We start from the raw sequence: 21884 nt of genomic DNA, 5'->3' as shown, positions 1-21884 counted from the left end.
CGTTGCTTTAAGAAGTCATACCAGATAAAACCAAATGTTAAATCTCCCTCTCGTCCCCTCGTAGCTGTGTGGTGTGTGGGTCCTCCTCAAGCTCCCAGCCTCAGATGTTGTACCTGGAATCTGCTGGAGACGCTCTGCCAGTTTGGTTTGTGTCACCACAGGGACCATGTCACCGCCTACATCTGCTCCAGCTGTTCTTTCTTCACTGGTACTTCTCAACCTTCTCATTCTACCTGATGTTACTGTCAAACATCACTACTTCCTTCTTCCCCCTCCACTGTGTGTGTGTGTGTGTGTGGTTGGTTCACCAGCAGCTGCGTGTCAGTGTGGATCTTGAAGCCCCACAGGATCTTAGCTGTGTTCTTATCAATCACTTTTGGTCGTATGATTAGTTCTTCAAATCCGTACTCAGCACAGATGTTCCTGTTCTCTATCTCAGCCACTTTCCTCTCAGCTGTCCCACCCTGCTACTATGGGCTGGACCGTCTCAGGGGCGCCTGCAGTGCCCGACCCCAGCCTCTATGTCACCGGTGCTTATGGCCTGGTCTTGTGCTGCTTTGATCAGAGAGAGGCTCCGTCTGTATGAAACCTTCAGCGTGGTATGGCGTCACCACATTTATCTTGGTTCAAAGCATCACTGTGCCCGGGAGGGCATGAAAAGACGATTGAGGATTGTGTCCCGTGATGAGGGGGCCTTGTTTCAATCAATAACTATTTGTTTGTTCAATTTGTCGGGAAAATTTCATGTTTAGTGAACTTTGTGAGGCCGACCTCATCATTCGCTCAACAATAAAGACGGTGAGAGAAACCCCGGCTGCTGACGAAACCTGAACGCTCTCGCTCAGAAGCCAATTAACGGAATAATTAACTGAACTAATGTCTCTCTTAAACGACTGTTACCGGCTACTGTGACAGCAACAAGTGTATTTTAATCAAAGTGCCCTCCAGTCAGCGTGTGCATTTTATAAAGCCCATGAGGGACTCTCGTCCAATGAAAGTGCTGTATCCGAGAGAACAGAACCGTGAATGCCTCGTCAATGTGGGCTCAATTGGTTGTGGATTGTTGTCAGGCAGGGAGGAAAAGCAATAAAACTATTATTCTCCCTCCCTCACACACACACACACAAACAAAACAAAAAAGCTAATCTCCGCTACCACCGCTGTGGCGTTCCTTATGGGTGTCCAATGAAGCATGCAGATCAGCGTTGAAATAAAAGAGCGATCTGTAATGAAACTCCCAGAGCCCCCTGAGTAAGAAAGTAACAAGACAGCCCATAAATAAGACACAGAGAACGAGATCATAAGCGGTTTAGACACACGCGGGAAGTGGGACACTTGAACAGGAAGTGTGCCGGTGATTTAATGACGTACCTGCGATGAGGAGAAATGTTTGGAATTTGGGGCAGAAATGTTGTGTCGCTGTCAGGAGCCGCATTCAAATGAAAGACGGTGAATGTCTCTGTTGAAGGTTCTGATCTCAGTCGTCAGTTTGAAATGTAAATCGTGGACAAGTTTAAGCTCGGGAAATGGATTCACGCTCTCTCTGAATGATTCATAAAACAAACTGGTGCTTTCACTCAAAGGTACGAGAGGCCGCTCTAATCCTCGGATGCAAAACTGATTTCAATTTTAGAAGCAGGGTCTTCCTTCTTGGGGGGGTTGCGATATCAAAAGATGAACTTCAAGTAATGACTTTTCTAAAATAGATGGATACCCTTCAGGAAATGATGAACTCTCCAAATAAGACGAGAGAGAGAGAGAGAGACTTGATTTCTCGCTCTGGAATGTGCGTAATGCATCTGAAGCGTTTTCAGCCTGATTGAACGAGCAGGTGTCGCCCGCCGACAGAGACGGAGACGGAGCAGATGGCGAAAACAGAATCAGGCCGAAGGGAGAAATGACGTGTTGGTTTCTCAAGTTTATTCGATCTGTGGTTATCAAAGACAATGCCCAAGAACATAAGTTATGAAAAAAAGCCTTCATGGTGTGGGTGGAGGGTGGAGGGGTGGAGGGAGGACTCTGAGATTTGATTCGACATAGCATCATCATTTCTAAACAGATTTTTCCTCGTTTTTTTTTTTTAAAACAGCAAAGTAAAAAAAAAAAAAAAAAAAAGAACAAACAGAGAGATGGACAGAAGAGACAGTATCTCAGTGGAGTGCTTTCGGTGAAGCCTCAGGACGGCTTCCTGTTTCTGTGAGTGTGTGCGTGCGTGCACCGCGAGTTCCACCGCACTCCTCAAAAAATCTCACCATTGTTCACTAGAGGTCACCAGCGCAGCGACTGGAGATCACCCTTGTTCCAAGTGCTGGTGGGGTGGGGGTAAGGGGGTGGGGTGGAGTGAGGACAGTTTCCCCCCCCCGCCGCTGTCACCGCCAGTCTCCCGCTGCCGGCCACACAAACACGATTCAGTCAGGAGGAAAAGCCAGGAATAAAAACACACACACACACACACACACAACCAGGCACCAGGTCGTCACATGGCCCCTTAGACAGGCACACACACGCATTTTGTCGTTTCACACACACACACTGTACAGTTTAGAATGCACAAGCCCCACACACACACACACACACACACACCAAAAATTAAGACCGTTAAAAACACGCAATAAAAGCACAGTATGGTATTATAAAATTAATTGCACATGTAGAGACAAGATGGAGGAAGTACAGTGAGTGGCGCAGGAGTCGAGGGGAGAGAGCGGGGGGGGGGCAGCGGTGAGCATGGCAAGAGGAGGATACAGTACATTCAGTAAACAATAAACCAGGAGACGAAGAACCCCCCCAAAAAAAATAAAAAGGCAAAGATTAGAATCAAAACCAGTGAAAAGAATTAAATAAAAATCAGATTCTTCCAGTTTGTCATTAGTCTTTTTTTTCAGTCATCGATTCGAAGCTCACTCCCGGGCGTGAAGCGTGCCAGTCGTTCAGTTCGTCCCCCGGTGGCGTCACGGGAGAGTGAGCTCGGTCATTCGTGTGGATTTTTTAATTGTTTTCTCGCGGTTTTTTTTTTCCCAATTTTTTTTACTTAAAATCAATGTTCACGTCTACATCTCTACAGACCGGGCGTCAGAGCGCCAGGCGGGGGAGTAGTGGTGGGGTGCAAGTCTTCCATGACCCGACATATGCACAGGCATTTACACAAGTGCACGCACGTTCGCCTGAACACACACACACGCTCTCACACACACTCTCGCTCACATACGCTCTCAGGCATAAACACACAGTGCATTCTCATTCCTATCACCCCTGGGTACAGGCTTTTTCTTTTCTTCTCAGCTTAGTGCACTAAGTATGTCTCTCTCTCCTCTGTACAAAAGCAGCCTCCTTCCCTGGAATCGGAGTCTGCGTGTTTCTCCTCACTCCTTCGCTTCCTTTATTTTATTTTATTTTTTAATTTTGTTCATTTCTTCTTTTACTTCTTCTGAGAGGTGAGCAGTTTGTCCGCCTCGGGGTACGTCGGGTACTTCACAGTCTCGATCTTCTCTTTGACCTTGTAGGAGGGGTAGAGGCCAGTGCGGCCCAGTTTGCGGTTGATGCCTTTGGAGTATCCGTCCCAGTGGTTGCCCGCCACGCCGATCACGTCGCCGGGCTCCAGGGGAATGTCCTCGCTGTTGCGCGGCTGGTGCGGGAACACGGCGATCTGGTTGTGGGCGTTCTGGCCTCCGAAGTAGTAGATGTCGTCCAGGGAGTAGAAGAAGGAGGAGGCGTCCGGATGCAGCATCTGCATGATCTCGTAGGCCACACGGCAAACCTGGAGAGGAGGCAGGGATTATTCTCATTGTTAGATCTATGCATGTAAAGGAACTTGTATTAATGGAAATACTGTAGAGCTGCGGGAACACAAAGGACTTCTCACTACAAGACGAACACGTTTCCTTCCACTTCTTGGTTAAAGAGGGATAAAATGTGCTAAGCAACTCATTCCAGTTAGATCCTTGAAGTGCACTAATAAGCCCAGAGTGTGAATAGGAATTACGTGGCTAACACGTTCATATTAGGTTTGGCAGGAAGCACATCCACTCCATGGTAGAACTTGCTATAGAGCCGCTGAGTTTATCAGTTTATCTGGTTCACACAGCAGCTATGACCTGATTTTTGTTTTATAATGAATAATCAAGGCAATTTTGATTTATCTCATCAATTGTTATTAGGAGCGTGGTAACTTGCTATTGAATAAAGGGGCCATCATTGGTATTTGGTTATTCTCCCTCTTCTTCATACAATCTCATTTAGCTCTTTGATTCGTTGTAATTGTGAATTCAATCAGCAGCCCAGAGTGTGTGTGATAGTTTCAGACTGAGGCAGTCGTCGTTTCCTCCGTGGATGCGTCCGTGTTCAAAACTGTAAAACCCAGGAGTGAGGTCAGTGGTGCAGTATTTCACCGTTATTTATGAGAATGTATTAGCATGATAGTTACGTGCACCTTCAGAGGAATGTACGTGAATTGTCCAGTGAGTGGGTTGTGTGCGACGCTTATTGTCTTGTCAAACTAACAATTTACCTCTAATCGGATTTAAAAAAGAGTTATTGGAACAATAAGGAAGTCAAATGTGAATATTTACATACGATGGAACTGCAGTTAATAATAAATGCCCCCTAATGAAAGACTAAATTGCTTTAAAAACTGTTTGTTTAAACTACATATTAATTTTTGGTCTCAAAACAAACCCACATCAAAATCTGATTCAGTTTTTCTTAAGCTTTGACAGCTTTCATCCCAGCATCAAACCCAACTTCTACTTTAAAGAGAAAACACATCAAAACAGCACTTTGTATCGTCTTGTTTTGAAGTACTGACCTGTGAGGAGAAAGTGCACACCAGGAAGTCGGTCTGGGACAGGAAGTGGATGTCCAGGATGACGCCTCTCAGCGAGTTCTCAGTGTAGCGGTTGTGGAGGCCTGCCGACCACGAGATGGAGTTATCGCTGATGAACTCGTATTCTGGATACCTGGTGGGGACAAACAGGACAAAGTCAGATAAAGACTCATTGGACGTGAGAAGGTAAAAATGAATATGGTTAGATACCAACAAAATCAGCATCTTTGAAATTGAATCTGAACAATTTATGTGTGAGCAGGAAGTTACTGTCTTCTTCCTGTGTTGCGCTTGATTATCACTTTGGAGCAAATACACTCAGGTGATGGTGCGACCTGATATCATGGAAATAAATATAAGCTGTGTGAGATGTCACATTAAAAGTCTTCACCTGTGTGAAAACATACACTTTCACAAGAAGCAGGAAGTGTAATGTTGCCATGGATACAGTGAATTAGAGCGTAGGTGGCAGTGTGAGCCCCGGTCTATATGAGTATGGAACAGGTATTTGTTTTTGGTGTTGGACTCATAGAAAGAGATATTGAATTGTTTTTTAATTTTCTTCTATCTATACATCATTGTCACTATAATGGGACAAATTTAAAAATCCCCCCCCCACACACACACACACTGACTTGGTTTTAGCTTCCTGCAGCAGGGAGGGGTCGTCGGTGGCCAGGTAAACTCGTTTCTTGTCGATGTGGACGCGTCGGGCCAGATGTTGGAACTGCTCCTCCACATGCAGCATGTACTCCTCTATGGGATGGAAGGCCGCCTCGGTCCCCACTTTATCCGTCCTCCTCACGTGGACGCTGCACACACACAAACAGGGACACACACACACACAGTGTTACAAACTAGTATTTTTAGGTCAAAGCAGTTTTCAAGCTCAACCACGTAGATATATGTCGTTTTTTATTCACTCCAAACTAAATGAAAAACGCTATCAAGTCCAAAATGATGTCTCTTTAGTATTGTCCTTTATTTATTTTTGACCCTTTCAGATGCAGATGCCTGCTTGATCAACAAGAAACGATTTTGTAGGATTTCCTGAAACATTATGTCAGAGATTTACAAATCGATCTTAATTGAGAGAAACAAGGTGAAGTTTGCTGACATTTGTTTTTCGGTAAAAAAAAATAAAAAAAAGCTACAGCGGTGAAAGAAGAAATGATTGACAGTTTTCTTATTTTTACTGACAGAACCTAGTTTGAACACAGTTTTTGACAATAGCTGTAAATCCATGTCTTGTTCTACCTTTTCACAACAGTGTATTTTTTTCCCCTTCTTTTTCTACAAAAGTAAAATCCACAGAAGAAGCAGCACTTAAACGTGTGCAGGGAATATTCCGATTGTCTTTCCGATGGCACAAAAGAAAGAAAAAAAAAAACAGAAAAGGCAAACAGTGACAGAGAGGAGAAGTTAGAGAAGAAATATATCGAAGCAGAACAATGGTCAGAAAGAGAAATAACCAACAGAAGTGAGTTTTTTTCCCCCTCCAGTGTCCTTGTCATCGCTCTCAGTAAGCGAGGACAAAGAGAGAAGGCTGTCACCGGCTGCATGTACGAGAAAAAGAGCACAGCTTGAAAACAGAACAAAGGACGGGCCAGAACGGAAACATTCGCTTTTTTCTTCCTTCTCTTTTTTTCATGACAAAGAAGCATCCCTCAAACTGATGGACGCCGAGAAAAACACAATTTTATTCCAGCCGGATCTATTCAATTACAAAAGCCACATCTGCATGATGACTCCTGGCCTTGAGGAGCAACAGAAATTTCCGACATCTAATGGGTAAAAGCATTTTCCAGCCTTCACTTAGGGAGGGAGAATTAAGTGAGCACACGCCGCACACTTTCACTCAGACACTTCTGCGCTTGGAGCAATACCCAGTCCAACCAGTTATCTAGTGCGGAGCAAAGAGCGGCTCCACTGGAACGTCCAGCAGGGTCAGGGGCTGCACCTCAGTTAAGAATATTATACCTTTCACTCCTGCCTCTCAGGAGCCTCCACTTGCTTAAGGGATTGAAGCTGTTTCCCTCACATCAAGGACGCCTCCGACTCTTTTGTAAGAGGTGAGAGTAGAGAAAAGTGAAGAGGAAACAGTGGAAGGTTCAGAGACAGAGAATAAACAAGCTGTAGCTAATTTCTCCCACTGACCAGAGATCAATCAGCGAGGATCTGGGAAGCTCAGGAGAAACAGACCCTTTATTTCTGTGACAAACAAAACCCCACAGAGTGAAGGCGGGAAGAGGAGGGGGAGTGGGTGAGCGGAGCGCGTTGGAGTCTTTCATTCAGTCCCCGTCTTTGTGGTCGGACAGAGGTCTTGACTCCAGGCTTCTCCATCCTTTGTCAGGCTCCCTCTCCTCCTGCTTCCTTGATTCTTTCATGTCCGCTGGGGTTTTTGTCCCCGTGAACCCTCGTTGTCTCGTCCCTTTCTCTCTCTGTCAGAGCAGCAGAGGCCGCGCTGAGACATTGCTCGGCTCTTAGCGATCTCCCCTCGCCCCCTCCATCGGCCCCCCCGATCCAGCATTCATCTCACCAACACTAAAACGCCACAGTCGTACTGGCAGGGCAGAGCGGGTCCTCGAGGTGGGCGTAAGAAGCATACATTAAAAGGCATCAAACGCACCCACGCTGGATGCAGTGGCAGACTGTGACACAGGCACATAGACGGAATAAATTATTTGTTCGACGCTGACCTCAGTGCTCTGGCTGCCTGTCAGCTGCCGGTGCAGAAACTCTTGGCCGCATGGCTTCAAACTGTTGCTTCAATCTGCATTTGAATTTCATATCATATTGTATCTATACCCTGTTTGGAATCACTGCTTATGCAACATCTACTTTGGCATTGAATCAAAAGGTGTTGGGTGAGCCTCCACAGCTTCAGTGTCCTTATTTCAAACAAATCTGTGGAACTCTACTGATCAATCAATCAATCAATCAATCAATCAATCAATCTATTGCACCTTTCAAACAATTCAAAGTGCTTAACAAGTGATTAAAATTGAATAAAAATTCATGCACTTATTCATGCCCAATCAATCAATAATAGAAAAAGAACAAAAGAAAGTTAAAATAATAAACTAGATATAATCAACACTAAGATTCTAGTGTAACAACATAGAATAGATGTAGATAAATACTAATGATGAGATTTAAATAACAGTAAAATTATAGAACACTACATAAAGCCAGACTATCATTTTCAGCCTCTGCTCCAGTGGAACGACTAAAGAGAAGAACCAGAGGATCTGAGGGAACTTCCTGGTTCATAAACCGCTGGCATTTGATGGGATGAACAGCATTTATCTGAAGGATATTATCTCACTTGCTATTTTAATGATGGAGAGCGCCGTCACATCGCTCTGAAAACTCCCATAGGTGTTCGAATTTCTCCTTCCTTTGTCACCCTTTGAAAACTAATAGATGACAAACCCAAACTTGTTCTGTGTGATGTGCTGTAAATCAAATTTAGTGCGAGCGCTGATCTGTGCCAGTGGAAAATGTGACAATTTTCAAGTAAAATGGGATTTTAAAGCTGCACTTATCAATATTTTATATTAACAAAGGATCAAATGACGATGTGTGTGTGAACGCGGATCGCTTGTGCTGATGAAGAATATCAGTGCCTCTACAATTAATCTCAGCTCAACTCACTGTTTTGGTTTTATGGCGTCTTTCACCTGTTTTCATCAGGAATCCCTCCATCCATTATCTATATAGTTTTCCTATGAAGGTTGTGGGGGCTGGAGCCAAAGCCAGCAGACATTGGACAAGAGGCAGGGCACACAGGTCAATTTAGAGCCTCCAATCCACCTGACCCGGATCCTAAAGTCTCTGGGCCAGTGGTCGCCAACCCGTCGATCGCGATCTACCGGTCGATCTCGCAGTCTTCACTGTCGATCCCCGAACTCTCTGGACTCACTGTCTGTCGTCGCGACGTAGACCAGCTGTGTGTCGGTTACTGGCGGTGGAGTTGCAGGTTTATCTCCTGCATTTCCTTCAAGAACCAGTTGGTTCATGTACTAAAGTAAATGTCAGGACTCTACGGTATGAAGATGCGCATCTTTCGGTCTGTCGATAACAATCAAAGCCCCGTTGGAACAAATGAGTGGATTCAGAAGGTGAAACGCTGCAGTGCTTTCACTTTGAAATGGGCTCGGAAAGTGTTGTAAATACGTTTGTGTCATAGAGAGATTAACATTGTGGTTCACAGCAGAATAAACAGAGAAAATGATCTTTAACCTGATTTTTAATGTGTATCTGATGAATTTATGTCACAAACAAATGGTTGCAACACTTTCTGTATGCCTTTTCAAAATAAAAGCACTCCAGCGGTTCTGTTGATGGAATCCATTCCCGTGTTTAAAAAGGGGTTATTATTGGGAAATATTTGCAAGAGCGGAAGATGCACGGGAGGACATGCATACTCCACACTGACAGACCAGGATCCGAACCGAGAACCTTCATGCTGTGAGGCGACAGTGCTAACCACCAGGAAACACAACTTAAAACTAGAATGGCAGAACTCAATGAGCCGACACCTCAGCCAAGGCCCAACAGTCCCCTTAAATTCAGCACCAAATTTCACACACTCATAAATAGCAGTCCCCTAAATGTGCCTGGGAATTATTTCTGGATCTGCCCCAAAATGTAATTGTTCCGCTCTGACCCATACTTCATCCTACTACAACAAACACAAAGAAACCAACTAAACAACCAACAGACACACAACGGGACAGGGGTGAAAACATAACCTCCACGGCAGAGGTCGTAAATACTAATAAAACTCATATCTGCCTAATGTGAGAATAGGTTACTGTTTTATTAAAGATTTGCTGTGTCACCTTAACATGTTATGTCACCGTTTACAGCTTCTCGTTTGTCTCCCCGAGGCCAAAGTGTATTTCTCTTTATTCAGAACATTTCCATTGATGCTTGTTTATCGCCATTCCTAAGTAACCCCGAATCCTTTAGTGATTTTGAGAATACAGACCATTTGTCCTCTTTATCTTCTCGGTCCCCATGCAGCCAAACTTGTTGTGTTCTCTGCTGTAAGAACATGTCAGCTGATGTAGACGGTCGTAAAACAGGCTCTCTTACAATGAGCGGAAATCAGAAAACCGTTAACCTGTTAACAATGAAAATGAGATGAAAATGAGCTGCTAATTATTCACCGGAGTCGCTCCGAGTGAAGAAAGAGTTTCTGCTGCAAATTGTGTTTTTTAAATAAGATTTCTCACACAGAATTTTACTGGATATTAATGATCTTAATTAACAGTTTTTGGTTGGTTTGGATGTTTATTTGTTTGTTTGTAAGCAAGATTACACGAAAACAACTGAACGGATTTCCAACAAACTTTGTTGAAGGTAGGACACAAACAATGTTTGTGCGGATCTGTATCAGAGGGCGGATCAGGATTTTTTTTTCTTCAACACTATACGTTTTAAAACATTTTACAGTTTTCCAGGGGAATGATTCATGGATCTTGATGATATAAAATAGGCACATTGAGAGAAATGATATCTATGAGTGTGTGAACTTGGTGCAGCTTGATTTACCGTAAGGGGAATGTTTGGCCTTGGTGCAGGTGTGTGCGCTACTCAGTGCCATTCTAGTTTCACCTGTGGTTTACACAGAGAGATTCTATGATTTCTAAAAACAGTTTGTTTTAAACCCTTTTCATGAATCTAAATATATATATAAATATAAAATAAATCTGCTAAGAGATTTTATGAAAGATAAACAGTGGATTCACCTCTTGGAAACTGCATTGCTATGGTGATAATGCTTCTATGGTATCAGCAGAAGACACAGAAACAGCAGCAGCAGCAGCAGCGGCCTCTTTTCCTTTTCTCTTTGTCTTTGCTACCATTAGGCTGCATTAAATGTTGGCGGATGGAGCTGCAGTGATATTTGCTTTTAGTGGGTGGCTTTCAGCCTCTCTGCAGCGTGGCGTCCTTAAGGAGCCGCAGCGCGAGAGTGCCGGGGGTAACTGAGGCGTGTGGGGGTCGGTGGGCGATTGTTGGGTGCTCTGGGGACAAGCCGCCTTTCTGTCCCTCTGGGTACTGTCTCCATAAACCCATGCATCTCCCACCACCACCCTGCTCTCGCCTTTCTCTTGCTGACACTATGGATTTCAGTTGCACCTCTCTCTCTCTCTCTCTCTCTCTCTCTCTCTCTCTCTCTCTCTCTCTCTCTCTCTCTCTCTCTCTCTCTCTCTCTCTCTCTCTCTCTCTCTCTCTCTCTCTCTCTCTCTCTCTCTCTCTCTCCACACTCCTGAGGAGGAAAGGAAAAAAGAGGGGATAAAAACTTTCTTCTACCCACTGTTTCATTTCAATAACCCTTTCCCCGGTGATATGAATGGAGAAAAGGGTGGCGTATATATATATATATATGTGTGTGTGTGCGTGTGTGTTCATGTGTGCGTGTGCAAGGGCGGTGGGGTGGGAAACACAAAGAGCACTTACAGAGATGAGTGGAAACTATGAGAGCAAGAGAATTGTGGGTACAGATTTGCCCCGCGGAGGGACGTGAGGGAGAGTGTGAAATATAAAAATTGGAAAAATCTTGGGAGCAGCTACGAACAAATGAGGACGCAGGAACGATCAAAAAATGAGAGGATGTGAGAGGACGGGGGGAGATTGAAAAAAGTTGGCATGAGTCAAAAAGAGAGAGAATAAAAAGGGGGAGGAGAGTCAAAGAGGACTGGGAGAAAGACAGACAGCTGCTCGGGTGATGAAAGGAAGAGAGGTGAAAACCAAAGAGAGGAGCATCTGAGAAAAAGGGGGAGAAAGAATGAGAGCGTAACAAAGAGGGAGTGAGGACTAAGCGGAGCGGGACAGGAAGAGCGGTGACGATGGCTTGCAGCGAAATGTAATGAAGAAGGTGAGGAAGAGAAGAGTTATGGGGGGGGGAGAGAAGCTGGCACGGGGACTACGAACATGTGGATGTGGGATTTATGAGGTGGATGACAGCACTAAACCAGGCAGCCTTCACAAACCGTTACGATATAATTCTTAGCGTTTGTTTTTAAACCGCTCCTTTTACCAGGCGGGTGGAGTTCGGCTCGTGGGACGTTGCAGAAGTTTCAGACAACCTCGGCGAAGTACCCGAAAGTAATACCACGTACTTTCCCTGAGCCAGTAATTGTGTGCATTGTCCTAAATCCCCCCCCTTCTGCTCCACCAAATAGGTTAAAACAACTGCATAGGATCATTTGCAGAGCCTTCTGTAATCCAGGCTCAAAGATGGGAGGAATTACATGCGTTTCGAGACAAGCTGGCGGACTTGAGCACCTGATGGGGGGGATGCAGAGAAAAGTACACGGGTAAATAAACAGGGAAAACACGTCCATCCTATTTCTTGGAAGCTGGCTAACTGTGGAATACTGTGACTGCATACATTTACACACGGAGTCGGTGGCTCTCATAGGAACTGAGCACCTCAACACTTTCCAATTATGCTGCACCGGACGTAAGAGACGGTGAGTGGAGAGTCTCGGGAGACGGCACAGCTCTGAGCAGTCAGAATAAAAGCTGAGGCGAGATCAAACATCGAAGTAAGAGCTAATGATGGCATATTTAGAACGATCGCTATCATCTAATCTGAACTATTTGTGCCAAGTTTCATGAAAGGCATCTCAGAGGTGTAGTCAGATATTAGGAAATTAGCGGTGATGCATTGCATCCGGTCTGCAGTGTGGATTGTAGCAGAATAAGTGGGGGTATTACTTTTAGCTACAGCTCCAGGGGATGGGAACATTCAACCACCATTATGGTCCAAACTGACATATTTGATAGGAGTTCCATTGAATTCTACACAGACATTCATGGTCCCCAGAGGATGATGACTTAAATGATCCCCTGACTTTTCATCTAGCGTTGTAACCTGTGTCATGTCACCTGCAGGTTCATATATGTGGCTCAGGACTTGGCTGTTTACATTTGAAACTGAAATGTTATCAGGATAAAGCCGGGGAAAAGAGAAAAAAAAGCTTTTATCGAGTCAATTTATAGATATTTAAAAGTTCTGTAAACATAAGTTCATTTGGAATTGCTTTAGATTTTTCTTTCTTTCTTTTTTTAGTGAAAGCTCTTGCATGAATTGTCATATTTGCACCAGAGCTTCAGGATGAATTATCAGAGTTCACACGACTGGACTTGCAGTCTTGTGATCAGGAGTCTTGAGGTCGTGAGTTCACACTACACAACTGACTGGGGACAGAGGGTCACACACCACAGGGTCTTTCACCAGGAGAAACCACTGACTAGTACGTCCGGTCTCCAAACTACGTTTAATCACGACAACACACGCAAGAAGAAATGAGCTACTAAAAATTGTGTAGTGTGAACAAGGCTTTAAATCTGTGTCTCCATACAGTACCTGTCTGTGGCACTCAGCCTTAAGCCTGTCTGTGTTCATTTAAACACAGACAGTATTTGTACTACTTGTACTACCAGCATTGTGTATACACTACAGTGCCCATGTTCCCTGTCATGATGGAATACATCAGTGCAACAGTGTGGCTTACAGTCTTTTGACAACAATGGAGGTCTGTGGCAAAGAGGAAAGATACAACATCCGGCTTCAGCTTCAGAAAGTAATTGTTAGTCGGATGAATTCTTTGTTGTTTTCGGTCTTTTCATTGGATTTGTTGACAATAAGAGAAATGTGGGGTAAAGCCATCCTTATCCTTTAATTGACCAAGACTATTGGCGATAAAAATACCAGGCCATTCATTGTTAATGGGATCATAAACGTCTTGTAAACGTCGTCGTCTGGATTTACCAATTCTAAAAACAGCCAGTGATGCGTTCAGAGCTATAAAACCGCTTTAATAAAAAAGAAAAAAATAGATCAGTATTTCATATAAAGGTATCCAGTATTATTTGGCTTGGATTTGACTAGAATGTTGAAAATATCAACTCATGGGCTCATGAGCTGTGAAGTAATGAAAGGGAAAACGCCTCTCAAGCATAAACAAGAGTAGAAAATTAACCAAACAAAACGTTACCATCAAGTGAAGTTACTTTTAATACTATTGTATTAGCCTCGTATTAACCTCACCCAGAGCTGTGTTTGTATTCCTCCACAGCCCTCGCGGCTATGTCTTTGTTTTCCTCCTCCTATGCCTTCTGCTTGCTTTGATTGTGAAGCACTTTGTAAATGTAGAGAAATGCTATAGAGACAAGGCCATTATTACTTAAGTGTTTATAACCACGGAGAAAAGGGGAAACCAGTGAAATGTGAAAGCTGAGCGTTCCTCACCCGATGATGGGATGTTTGAAGCCCAGCTTGGCGGTGGTCTGCTGGATCTCCTTCTCCAGCCAGGCCTGAGGGCGCACCAGGTACTTGACAAACTGGGACACCCACCAGACGGAGGGGTCGCCGTGCAGCCGCTGCAGGCGTGGGGCCAGGTCCTCGGGAATCGCCAAGGGCAGGTAAGGGGGCCGAGGGTGGAGGCTGTCCACGATGGGCAACTCCACTACCTGGACGTCCTTATCGTGGGCCTCGCCTGAAGGTATCACAGAAAAGAGCAGGTGCAGTGTGAGACACTCAGGATTCAACACTTAAAAAGCAAAGCTGAAATTTCAGACTGGAACTAATGATTATGTTCATCGTCTTTATTGCAGAAGTTCAATTTTTTCTCTTCATTGATTGCTAAGCCTATAAAATGTGGGAAACAAGTGAAAAACGCTCATCACAGTTTCCCAGAGGCAAAAATGATGACTTCAGATTTCTTGTTTTGCGGATCAACAGTTCTAATTCCAAAGATTTTTCCATTTACAATTTGTCTCATAATAATGTAATAGTCTGTCTAATAATTCCAGAATTTACTGTCTGTGGAACAAGAACCGTTCATTTTATTAGCATGGGTATTGTTAAGAGCCCAAGAAAGTGCAGTGTCGTGTCACTGACGTGATACGTTCAATATTGATAAACTTTGAAAAAACAGCGCTCTGTAGCAGCGTTGACTGGGACTCATCAAGTAAAGTGACCTTGTCGATCACGGCAACAGCACATTTACGGCAACGACAAACGATTCACCAGATCGGGATTCGATTTACTGAGTCGAGCTTCACCGAGCTTTGAATAAACAGATGAACAGCACTTTGTGCAGCGGCGGTGTTGCAGCTGCAGGGTTCTGTGGACTGAGTCCTGCCACCGGTCTTTACCAGCAGCAGCTCAATTACTGCAGGTCACAGTTTCAGAATACGAGCTGCAACCAGCATCTCCACAGGCCAAGCAAACAGCCAATCCCAAACAGACAAGCTGAAACCAGACAATGTTAAAATGTTGCATTCATAAAAGATTAACGTGATTAACTGATCATCAAACTTGTTTTTTAATGCAGACTAAATACCTCAGCACTTATTTTAATTAAAATAATATTTCACTTATTTCTCCTGGTTAGAAACACTTCCTTGGGATTTAAGGGATGACTTGACATAAATTGTCCAGTTTCACACTTTGTTATAGTGACAGGTTTATTGTGTGATTTACCAGTTCAGGTCAGACAAGCTGTATCTTCTGTTTATTTCTTTCTATATTTTTACAACAGTATGTTGCATTTGGAGTTCAAGTTCAACAAGTTCTCAGCTGAGCTTTGGCCACCCGCAGGTCTAAAAAAATGACATATCTGTGTGTTTACTATGTGTGTCTACTGCTTCTCATCATAAATGCCACCATATTGTTGTCAAAAATAAAACACAGGGACGCAGTGTGCTATTTCAGAGTTAGTCCCCGGCCCTTTCATGTTTATTGCTGCTCTGTTCCAGTGTAAATATAAAACCTGTGAGCCCAGAGAGTCCGGCTTTGGTGACTGACAGCTGCTCTTCGCTTGTCCTTGCTCAAAGGCCAAGTAAGCTCCTTTCTATCAAGGCTGTGTGGGGCTGAGGCAGGAACCTGGATTGGAGTGGGATGGGATGGGTCTGGTGTTAGTCTGGCATTGGCCCCCTCCAGTCTCGCTCCTGCTTGGCAGAAAGCCCTGAGGGTTGAGCAGAGGGCAGAAAGCCCCCATGCAGTGCCAGAGCTCTCTATACATCAAGGCCAACTCTCTGCGCACACAGACACACACGTGTGCATGACGCACAGCTGCATGTGTGAACAAAGGTGGAAAACATACAAGCAACATGTGCGTACACCCACCACCGCATACACAGGGTCTTGTGAACAGTAGGAAAAAAGTGGCTCAACAGTGGGGATCCAGATAAAATAACAATAAAAGAAATGTGCAATCACACACACCACACACACACACACACACACACACACACACACACACACACACACACACAACACACACACACACACACACACACACACACACACACACACACACACACACACACACACACACACACACACACACACACAAAGGGCCCAGCTAATCTCATCTCACCAGAAGGGATATGCCTGGCAGACACAACCTTCACTCTCTTTCAGTCTTAAAACCAGGAGTTGTTTTTTCTTTTTTTCTTTTTTATTTGGGAGCATAAACCCCTGATTTGCGTAAAAAATAAGTTTGCGGCCTGTGTTCTGTCAGACGAAAGAGGCTCCTCCGACAGGCCCTAACGCAGCTGCAAAACCCAGCATCCACAACACACTTCCAAATAAAGGGCATAATGAGTGATTAAAAATGGCCTTTCACAGAGAGGGTACGTAAAAAAAACAAAAACGTGTCAAAAACAAGGACAGAAACAGAGTGTTTGTGTGTTTGTGTGTGTGTGTGTGTGTGTGTGTGTGTGTGTGTGTGTGTGTGTGTGTACACTGGAGCATGAACTGAATATAAATTGGTAGAAGCATTAAATATTGAAAAGAAAAGATATTCCCAGGCCTGTCTTTGCTTATATAACAGTATTGGCATGCCTCACATAAGGGGGAACGGGCATATTTCGAGGCCTATATACTTCTTGGAACAAATGTACAGACATGCAGTATGTCTTCCTCCCACAGCTACTTAATTAGATCACAAAGCTCTTCTAAATTTCATCTCATCTCCAAAGCCTCTGAATATATTTCCCGGATGCATCCTGACTTAAAAGCATGTTTGTCCGCACTGACGCAGAATCCCTGTATTTAAACCCATGATGTAGACCGAGCCTAATACATGTTTCATATTAACGTTGTTATGAAACCGGAGAACTGAGTGTGATACCATCCAGATACAAAAAAAAAGAAGAAGTAGTACAGATCCTCTCTATTCATAATACATTTGAGATTGAGTTTATGAACTTAGGGAAATCCTGTTCCAGTCTTTCCATGGCAGGGAACATTATGTTTCTCCTGCTGCTCTCAGACTCACTCATAAGGCAGTAATATCTCCACAGAGAGGACCTCAAAAGAATACACTCTCTTTGGCAAATTAGCTCTTTGATCAACGAACCATTGTTCCGGGAGAAGACCGGTTTCCCCATGTGTGTGTTCAGAATTTCCTCTTTTACCAGATCTGAGATGGTGCAGGGGTCTCTAATCTTGTCCATTGAACACAAAAGTTGCCGTAAAACGAGCAAAAACGCAACCGTGGGCTAAACGGACACTAAAGCTGGTTGTCAGAACTCATTACTGCCTCTTGGTGCTGACAGAAATGTGTCCATAGCGATGAGAATCAAAAAACTGTCAAGCGCAAAAACCCTGGCAGCGAACGTCTGTTCAGATTCGTATTTGTGGTTCCTAATTAAAAATCTAAATGTTGCCAATTTTAAATGTAGTGCTTATTCTAAGGCGCTCTACTCTGAGTATTGGTACAGCTGCTTGTGTTTAGACGTTTGCTTTTAAAACGTTCGGCTTCTTCTGGTAAATTAACTGGGTTTTGCAGAACAACTAATTTAAAAGATATATTATTGTGGTGTCCTAAATGTACATATTGTAAAAGGCACTAGTATCCAACCTTTCTCAATATTCTCATGACATTATCATAATATATAATAACATTTTATGTCAGTATTTGGTTATATCAGCATTAGTTCCATAAAAATTCAACCACAGTTCGCAGGACGAGGTCAACTTTCATTAATTTCTATCTTTGAGGGTCCTTGTCACATCATGCATCCTCTTTCTCTCTGTCTGCAAGTGTCTCACATTCTAGGGGGAAACGCTGAACAGAAAATGGGCTAAAAAAAATGGGCTTATATAACGACATAATAAAATAAACCACAGAAAACCCAAACAACAAATGAAATGGCTCTGGTATCAAAAAATTCTCTTGAATGAATATGAAACATTTGGCTCAGGATACATGTTACCAGCTCAGTAAACTGGGTGGGATGGTTATGATTTACATGAGCACTGTTCAGGTGCTAACACCTTGTGATGAGTGTTGGTGTTTATTGAGTGTAAAGTGAGCGCAGGTCAGCAGGAGTGTGGTGGCGGGAGGACGCTCAGACAGAGACTCAAACCAACCGCAGCTTCTGCTCCGATCCTGAAACAGCGGCGCTAATCGTTTGGTATTAGCGGTCCACAGGTCACACTTTCTGTTGCCACTGTTCGACATTTACCGCCTCGAGTGGGGGGGGGCAGCCCGGGGGCCTGAGTGTGTGAGTGTAAACTCAGAAGAGGACATGAGATGAGGAAGTGACACGACTCAATCACATACACAGACTGACCAGCTTAGCGTTTGGTGCATCGGTTGCGACCAAGGAAGATATTTAGACGCCCTGCACAGATTTTTGGTCGCAGGTGTCGTCATCTGCATTGAATGTAATGAACACTAGTTGACTTCAAGAGATCAGTATTCACTACATTCAAACACTGTAAGTCTAATTGGATATTCCATGTGTATCTAATTATTAATCCAAGGTTTTAGTATCGCTTTGTGGGCCAACCCAGAGGAACGTTCTTCACTGCACTGTTAAAATAGGAATGACCACAGGCGTAGCAAGGACTCTATAGGGACAAGCTGTGGTGTTTTTAGTGTGTTGGCTGGTGGCTACTAAGCAGCCAGATGGCATTATATGGATCTATAGGAGGCTGTTTGCAAGACACCAGAGGAAGACATTAGATAGTGGAAAAGGACACATGAAAGGCAGGAGAATAACAGGGGGGAAGGCGCTGGGAAAGCAGGAGATAAGAAGGGAGAGAGCCCAGGAGAGCACAAGTCAAATGAAACGATACGAGAAAAATGAAGAGCTGAAAGGATGCAGCGATGAGAGCAAGAAAGCAATGAGGAAGGACGTGACAGAGAGAGAGAGAGAGAGAGCGGGGGGGTGGGGCCAGGCACAGTCACATAGAAAAACCTCCGAATCATCACGATCTCCATTACAAATGCTTTGGTTTTGTCAGCTTAGCAGAAGCAAACACATGTTCACTGTGGGACGATCCATTAATCACATTAAAACCACTATTTCAATTCATACTTCTATTCATACATGATTCTGCCACCCTTGCATTAGTAGGGAGACCTATTTATACTCCAAACAAGCACATTGATCTCTGGTCGGAGGTGCTCTGCTACCTGGTATACATATGAACTACCTTGCGCCTGAACATGGTGTTCATTATGGACAGTCGATGAGAGGTGCAGAATTCTAATTACCCACATAAATAACAAGACTAAGCGTCTGCAGCCGTACGAGCGAGTCCAGCGAATGCCAAGATGCTGACGTCGGCAGGTAAAATGTTGACCATGCACTTAATATAAAGAACAGCTGGGGTTTGGTGTAAATGTTATTAGCTTTGCTGCTATTTGTTCATAAACTTCATGAACAGCAGATAAAATTTTAGTTGATGCCCAAAGTCGTTAGAAAAAAATCAGCCGAATGTCTGCAGCAAATTCCACATAAAGCTGTGTGGCCAGCGTGACTAAAAATAAATACCATTCTCGATGAGCTCAGGCCATTCCTCCAGGTTTTTATACCATCATCCCCCCTGTAAGAATTGAAATCCCCCAACTATGCAGTCCACTCCAACACTCCAACCCAGACTCTCCATTATGACTCAACACACACAGCTGTTTGATTCTTTCTTTCCACACCTAAGTTGCACAGAGGTAACCCCATCGTCCAATGGAGCGGTGCCGTGTGACCTGCACCCATTGGACAGTACTTAATGTCAATGGAGCGGTATCCACGCAATAAATGGGACCAGAATCTACTAATTGAACATCGTGCTGTATCGACAAAGACTTGAAACTAGCGATTGAGGCCATCGTTTACACACTTGACGAGAAGTAGGGTCACTTTCTCATAAACATTCATAGAAATTTACTTAATTTGATCACTTCTCGAAACCTGACACAATCCCCAAGTATTTTTCAGGCTGCGCCCAACCACACCCCCCGTGAAGAGTGGACCTGCCTTCTCCAACCTGGCTCAAGGAGAGGGAACTCCTTTCACAAGATTTTCACACACACACACATTCACAGAATTTCTCACATAGACTCATCTGTCATTTTAGGATCTACAGTCCATCCAGAGGAAACAAACGGTGTGATTTAACAGTGCTGCAGTAAATCCTGCCTTCATTAACGTTTTAATCACTTTTATATTGAATTTGTTTTAGAGAAGGATTAATTCAACTGGATGATTGTTTTGGAGAATGTAGTGTTTGGGGCTGTTGAGCTGTATTTAATTTTACAGTTAAGTTTTTCTGCTAATGATATAAATGGGGTGAAGAAAATATTAGAAACAAAAACGTTATTAAATCCTGAAAACAGGACACTTATATTTGATTGACTGTTTAAGATTGAGAGAGTCTTAGAGACGGGGTGAGGAGTTCAGGCATCCGAGGGGGAGCTCGGAGTAGAACCGCTGCTCCTTAAAGGAGGCAGTTGTCGCTCTTCTAATGTGGATGCCTCCTGGGCGCCTTCAATTGGAGGTTTACCAGGAACGCCCAATCGGGAGCAGACCCATGGGTAGATGCAGAACTCGCTGAAGGGACTACATATCCCATCTGGCCTGGGAACGGCTCGGGATCCCCCAGGAAGCGCTGGGAAGTGTGGCAGGGGAGGGGGATGTGTGGAATATCCTACTTAGCTGGCTGCCTAAGTGCTCCGATCTCCAAACAGTGGAAGACAATGGATGGATGTTTAAATTAAAAAGGAGGCACGCGCTTCATGATTCAGAGGTTTGTTCAAACAGATTTTCACTGGTTCTTATTATCATGTTTTTCACATTTAAAAGCTTAATTGAATACTGATGCTGAAGTGGATTCAAGAGATATAGATATTCTCACTATTCAGGAAATGATGAGATAAAACTGAGTGAAAATCCCGGGATAACAAACAGGGGACAAAACATATTTCCAACCATCTCTGTTGCTATCAGAGGCCACAAGTGGAAACTGACTGAGGGTCAGAGGAGTAGGTTGTTTACTGAAAGGCATTTGTTGGCAATGAAACCTTTGAGCAGTGACCTGCTGCTGCTACATTTGCTGCCAAAGTGCTTTAACAGAAATTGCAGAATAGTCCTGCTTAGCCAGGGAATTCACACTTCTTTCCTGCTGCAGCAGCACAAAAGACAGATTTGGCCGACGCTATTTTTTAGCTGGGACAGTCCAGACAGAAAAAAATAAATAAAGAAAAGAACGAGGGTTATAAGATTATTAAGCAACCAATCACAGCTGTAGCAGACAGGACTGTGGCTATGACTTTGTTGAGTGCACAGTGTGTGCGTGAGGGTGAGTGCACCTACCTGACCAGTGTCCAGTGGTGGCCCCGGAGCGGTCGGTGCACGTGTTACTGACGGGAAGGAAGACCGTCTCCCAGCCGCCGGGGGCGTAGCGCCAGTTGTGGGACTCGAGGATGAGCGTGCGCTGGGTGCCATAAGCGATCATGAAGCAGTAGACGACGTGGTGGAGCTGGCAGCCATAACCACAGCCCTTATTGATGTTGCACACCAGCTTTCTCGCCTTACTGCAGTCTGGGGGGTTCTAGGAGGAGGAGGAGAGCAAACCGTGTTTCAACATTTTTTCTTATTGCTTGACCTTCGTCTCGAATCTCTCAAAGCCCTGCTCCCTGACTTGTAATAACACACGGCTGATATTGTTTTCTTTGTTCCCTTCGCCTGTCTGTCTCATTCTCCACTTCACTCTAATTTTATGTAGCCTGGTTCAATCCTGTTC

At 44.1% G+C, this 21884-nt stretch overlaps 1 protein-coding gene across 1 annotated transcript in view; it reads right to left on the bottom strand.

The window, feature by feature from the left end:
* Nucleotides 1-1905: 1905 nt before the first annotated feature.
* Nucleotides 1906-21884, bottom strand: part of fut8b (fucosyltransferase 8b (alpha (1,6) fucosyltransferase)) — a 79890-nt gene continuing 59911 nt past the window's right edge. The window contains exons 6-10 of the mRNA XM_035144044.2: nucleotides 21455-21692; nucleotides 14094-14340; nucleotides 5458-5634; nucleotides 4805-4955; nucleotides 1906-3757 (exon numbers count right to left, since the gene is read on the bottom strand). Of these exons, the coding sequence (XP_034999935.1) occupies nucleotides 3419-3757; nucleotides 4805-4955; nucleotides 5458-5634; nucleotides 14094-14340; nucleotides 21455-21692 (1152 nt within the window). The 3' untranslated portion in view covers nucleotides 1906-3418. The remainder of the gene's footprint in view (nucleotides 3758-4804; nucleotides 4956-5457; nucleotides 5635-14093; nucleotides 14341-21454; nucleotides 21693-21884) is intronic.

The sequence above is a fragment of the Hippoglossus stenolepis genome, chromosome 20 (assembly GCF_022539355.2).
Source record: "Hippoglossus stenolepis isolate QCI-W04-F060 chromosome 20, HSTE1.2, whole genome shotgun sequence".
Taxonomy (NCBI): Eukaryota; Metazoa; Chordata; class Actinopteri; order Pleuronectiformes; family Pleuronectidae; genus Hippoglossus; species Hippoglossus stenolepis.
The sequence above is the reverse complement of the archived record's forward strand: the minus strand, read 5'-3'. Positions and strand labels throughout refer to the sequence as shown.